This window comes from Athene cunicularia, assembly GCF_003259725.1.
Source record: "Athene cunicularia isolate RWA chromosome 2 unlocalized genomic scaffold, athCun1 chr2_part1, whole genome shotgun sequence".
NCBI classification, from domain to species: Eukaryota; Metazoa; Chordata; class Aves; order Strigiformes; family Strigidae; genus Athene; species Athene cunicularia.
The window spans coordinates 26,999,464-27,005,220 of NW_020799095.1; the positions used below are offsets into that span (position 1 = coordinate 26,999,464).

The window sequence follows — 5,757 nt, forward strand, 5'->3', positions numbered from 1 at the left end:
CCCGCCGCCCTCGGGCCGACCCGACGGGTCCCGCTCCCCCGGGCTGGCAGGGGGCAGGAGGGGGCCTCTGGGAGCAGCGGGACGCTTCGCACCCGCCCCGTCCGCCCCTCCTGCTCCTTGCAGCTTCTCGCCGAATGCCAGTTTTATGCAGAGAAACTGGAGCGAGCCCGTCTCGGAGGCGACGTGCGGAATTTAACAATTCATATTTAAAATGTGACTTAATATTATACCTAGTTGTTAACTGATGCATCAGATTCGTCCTGTAAATCTTACCTTACTTTATTAAAGAATGCAGATAGTGGGACGCGCTGGGGCTTGTCTGCGACAGGAGTAATAGCGTTTCGGCTACACTAGCGTGTTGTTCAGTACAGGGAGCATGAAGGGTTAATTTTAACGAGGATTTTTTGTTTTTTGTTTTTTTTTTTTCCCCAGAAGTGCCCAAATTGTGCCGGATGGAGGCTGATGGAGGACCTTGCAGGAGTCATCTAAGAAGATACGCCTTTAACTTGAGCTCGATGAAGTGCGAGGAGTTCATCTATGGGGGCTGCTATGGAAATGGCAACAACTTCAGAGATTTGCAGTCTTGTGTGGACCACTGTCTGCCAGAGAAAAGTAATGGTTGTTCCAAATTTTTAATAAAATAGATGGTTTGAAAGCGATATGAAGATGATATTTTATTTGCTGTTTTCCTCTGGATACTCATATAGTGGTATTTTTGAAGACTTCTGTGAAACATGTTTGTGTTGTCTGCAGACTTTCATGTGTCACTTGTCTCAGCTGTTACTGAAAGAGAAAAATGCTGTGTTAGTTTAATATTGTGACCTTAAAAATGCCCACAGCTACACCCAACAGGTCTCTTGACTTTTAGAGAGCTGTACATGTGTAATCTGAAGGGAAATAAGGTTGGAGATCTGTGTTGAGGCAGATGTACGAGACGTTGTGACAGTCACGTTCAGGGCAGTGATATAGTATTATAAAGCAGAAGTGCCTTTCTAAAATTCAAGCCTGAGAGATGATGTTAGGTGGCTTGTGTTTGAGGCACTTCCCATCTCACCTTCTGATAGTTTTTTGCCTGACATGACTCTTCACTGTCTCTCCATAGGAGCTTTAAAGAACAGAGGTGCTTATTATGAGCAGGTGACTATAGCTAAGTGTTGTCATAAACACCAGGTTAATATCTAGTGCAAGATAGGATCTTTGAAGAAGAGAGAGATTTACCAGAATGTGTAAAAACTGTCACTCTCTAAACTTTATTAGTGCTTGATGAGACAGTTATTTCTGGCTGATGACAGATTTCTTAGGTGAATGCTGAATTATTTTTAATTTCTCTGGTGCACATTCAATAAATTGATAAAAAGTCTCCAGAAAGAAAAAGTAAAATTTTGTTGAGGCAAAATGAAACATGATTCTTGTGAGGCAAGTGGTGGAGTTTGTACTTTTTGCTGCTAGTGGGCAAGATTTGCTGGCAAAATCATAGCAAGGATAAACAAAATAGTGTCTTTTTTCTCTACAGATGTAGTTCCACTGGAATTATTGTTATATTCCTATATAGGGAATAAGACTTTTGATCAGACTATGCAAATATCTCAGCTGTTGTACGTATGGCACCACAAATGGGGAAACGTGATGATTTCATTTGTGGCATAGTAATTCTGTTTTCTGGGACTGACTGTTGCTTTCTCAGATTTGTAACTCACAGGAATAAGATGTAGTAAGTCTCTGAAGTCATCAGTAACAGTCATGTCAGTTCAACAAGAGCTATTTGGCTATAACATTTATTACAGGGTAGATTCTTACATTTATGTAATTTGTCTTTTTTTTTTTTTTTTTTTTTTTTTTTTCCCCAAGCTGGTCCCTTGCTATGCTATAGCCCAAAGGATGAAGGACTGTGTTCTTCTTCTGTGCCTCGCTATTACTATGACACTAAGACTAAATCATGTAAGGAGTTCAAATATACTGGTTGTGGTGGAAATGCCAATAACTTTGTTACTGAAAAAGATTGCTACAATGTCTGCAGAAAAGGTAAGAGGTTTTGTATTTTGTCAGTCAAAAGCAGATAAAGCAAGCCAAATACCAGTAAGACGGTGGTTTTACTCACGTTGGATTGCTGCAAGTGTATGCATTTTGCATTTTGGACTTGATGTTTTCAAAGGCGGGGAAAACTGCGATGCAATGCTAAATCCTTCTGACAAGAACAGCGCCATGTGAGGCAGTTACACCATTTTTGAATGAAGTGTAGAGAAGGGCACACAAAAAGATTAATTAACTTACTAGAGCCCACAAGGAATCAGTCTTTAAACTGTTCAGTACCAGCATGAACACTAATTAAGGTATCATTTTCTTCTAGACATTTTAAAGTAGGATTAAAGTAAGTTGTGAAATCAATTTACTTTTTTCCTTTGCATTTTCAGCAGTTACCATTCTCCCTCAATTCCTTGCTGCCTGTTCCCAGTTCCCATTCCCATTACTAAAGATTTCTGCCTCATCAGTCCTGCTGAGTCAACTGTGGCTGTGGGAGGAAGGGTTGAGAATGATAATTGATTTTTCTTAATGGTTTTATTCAAATCAGCTGCTGGTTGTGCTTGTAAGTCAAAACAGTTGTGCTTTTATCTGCAGTCCTATGTTCATACCAGCTATTGCAAGTTTTAATACTCTAGTTTAATTCATTTGATATGTAAATCAATGAAAGAGAGAAAAGCATAATTATATGTTGATCCCCAGAGCACTCAGGAAGCAGACACAGCACAGTACTTTAAAAAATGTTACTAATGAAGAAAAAAAAAAAAAGGGCTCTATCTAGCATGTACGTTGCCTTTGGAACAAAACTAAAAAGTCAGAAAGCAGCTCTGTTTTAAACATGATATGCATAAGGTCCAAGTACTTCAGTATTTAAGATGCATAGTCAGAAGGCTTAAGTCAGGAGATGATTCTTCATTTCTGGGCTGGAAATTCAGGGACGGGGTAAGGATTGCACCCCAAGCACAGACCTCAGAATTAAAAATATTGTCTGCCAGTTAGTCATGACAGTAATATTTCTGTGGGTGACAAGTCTGAGTGAGTCTCCGCCATTCTAGTATTATAAGAGAGTCTTTAATGGCATGCTAAGTCTATCTGAGATGCTTGTGATTATCTAATTTGCATCTATTACTACCTGGAAAATGGTAGGGCCAGGCTCCAGCCTAAGTGTGAGGGAGAGAGGAGGAAGGAAACTGCCTCTTCAGCTCTGGCACTGCCCACACCCAGTCAGATCCACCTGGGGGTTTTCCCTTCTTCACTCTTTTTGTGGAAGAAAGAAGTAAGGAAACGCTGTCTGTCTCATAACTAGAGCGCCAGATAGCCAAACGTAAAGGATCAGTTAAAAGCGCTTTTACCAACTTGTGGATTTCACAATTTGGTAAGGCTTGGTACAACCAAAGCCCATAGTTAAGGGTGTAATTAGTGCTAATGAATGCTGTGCTATACATATTAATTTCTATAGCTTGGGAGTGTACAGCGACATTAAGCAAATCCTTCAGGCAGCTTAAGCCACTCCTCTCCTGCTCCCATAATTCCCTCCTCAGCATCTTTCCTGTTACCTTTTGGAGTCTTGAGCTCAGTTCAGCTGACCTTCACTGTACAAATGCTGTTTAAATTGATCTATAGCTTTTGGAATTAAAAGGCTTCTGATTAATTCACTTTAAAAAAGTTTATATTGGAAAAGAAAATAAATATATTGGGGTGACAGTGAAAGGATTGCAAACTGGCCACAGGGGCTCTGCATGCTGGTAAGTAGGTAGCATAAACCCAGAGATTTTGGGTCAAATTTGCAAAGTACTTGTTTTCTGAACTGCACTCATATGTTTCATGCAGCTTTTGTAAGCATTTCTGGAAATAACCCCAACAGTCTTTGGCCACTTTGCAGCTTCTGTGTGAAACCCAGTTCTGTGAAGAAACCCACCCCATTTTACCTTTTTGTCTTCCACAAGCACTGGTTCTGTTTTAGACTTTACTCCACTGTTGTTCAGAGAAATGCAGCAATAGTTTATAGTTTTGTGGTGTTTTGTTTTTGTTGTGTTTTGTGTTTTGTTTTTGTTGTGTTGGCTTGGTTTTTTTTTTTTAATTTTTATTTTTTATAGATAGAGCAGCATGTTTACTTCCATTCTGCTGTCACTGCAGGGCAGCTAGAAAAGACTGATGCTTGCTCAGGAAAAGAACATGAAAGTAGGACTCCATTGCCAACAGTGAACACATTGGAGACCTTACAGTGTATGAGAATAGGGTGTCTAGAACATATTTTACAATTTCTGATATGTTTGTTATTATTGGATCAACTGCTTAAGCAGCATAACATGAAAAAAACCCCAACCCAAACAATAAAGAGTAGTAACAGTTTTGTCATGCTGTTTCCCTAACTGCTTCCTTTGTTTTTTTAGCAGGGACTCAGAAACCAGGAATCAACAAGCCAACGAATGTATTCCGCAGAAAAATAATGAGAAAACTGATTAAAAACCCCCGGGTGTATAGCCTGAAGTCTTAAAGCTGGTGTGCACTTGGATGTTTGAAACTCCTTTTGATTCCACTTTCTCTTTTTTGTAAGATAGTTTCCACAGTTTTATACACCAATGTAGTTCTGTCTTTCAGAACTGCTTTTTATTTCCAGCTTACTTTTTATAAAGAACTGCATTTAATAGAAGAAGAATGAACCTAAGTTTGGTTCTTCTTCTCTGTTGTTTTTGCAGTAATACTTTGGCAAAGCCAAGTATTTGATTTCCATGTTTTTATGGGGGAATGTTACTACTGCCTTGGAAGAATATTTCAGCCGTTATAAATCAATTAAGATTTGAAAAATCAGTTTTCTCTCACATAACTAAGGAGAGTACAAAGCTAAATTTCTACATGGATTTTTTTTGGCATCCTCTGCTTGTTAAAGAAAAGGAACATTTTGGAAGTTTCTTCAGAGATTTATTGCCCTGCCATACTTAGACACTATCATTTAAGTAGACTGTTCATAGTTAAGACTTCCCTTCATAAGAGTAACAGAAGTATAAACTTAAACCTAGCTCATCCCATAAGAGAAAACTGGGAATAGAGATACTTTGATAAACACTCTGACAATGGCAATGAATAAGCTACTTGAGTATTAAAATTAAAATCTTGCCATTACTTTTTTCATGATATTTGAAATTTCTGCTAATTTACATCCAGATCCTTGTATGGCATAAATCAGCATATTTTTATTGATTTTAACGGAGCTACATGGATTACATCTACTGAGGATCTTGATATTTAGTTTATGTGGTGGCTGTTAAAGCAGAAAAGGAGAAGCTTCTGTAAATCTCATGTAATCCCTCTTTTGAGGCACTATTGTATTGCTTATGGTAGATTATACCTATGGTGATGTATTACACCTTCTTTTATGTTTTGTACTTAAGCCATGTCTGAATTTCAAGTAATTTCACCTACAGTATTTTCTAAATATAAATTCATAAGTAATGTTAATAAAATGTTTTTGGCGAAAAAAGGAGAGCTTGTTCTGTCACTATCCTGAAATAGTTGTATACACCAATATGTGTAATGGAACCTATTATGTATTAATTGTGAGTCTAGCAGAGTTTAGTTGTCTCTTAAATCATTTCCTTATGCTGAGGTCTTTATTTGAAGAAAGCCAGTAAATTGCATTGATGTCATTCATCCCCAGCAGTTTTTATGGCTCACCTGGCTCTCCCTAAAGAGCTGCTCTCAAAGGGTTGCTTAGTTAAGCTGATTGTCTGGTGCTGG

General features: G+C 38.5%; 1 protein-coding gene across 1 annotated transcript in view; it reads left to right on the plus strand.

Annotated features, from left to right (window-relative positions):
• TFPI2 (tissue factor pathway inhibitor 2) overlaps window positions 1-5,489 on the plus strand; it is an 8,270-nt gene extending 2,781 nt beyond the window's left edge. Inside the window, exons 2-4 of the mRNA XM_026843214.1 lie at window positions 433-612; window positions 1,849-2,022; window positions 4,416-5,489. Of these exons, the coding sequence (XP_026699015.1) occupies window positions 433-612; window positions 1,849-2,022; window positions 4,416-4,516 (455 nt within the window). The 3' untranslated portion in view covers window positions 4,517-5,489. The remainder of the gene's footprint in view (window positions 1-432; window positions 613-1,848; window positions 2,023-4,415) is intronic.
• The last annotated feature ends 268 nt before the right edge of the window (window positions 5,490-5,757 follow it).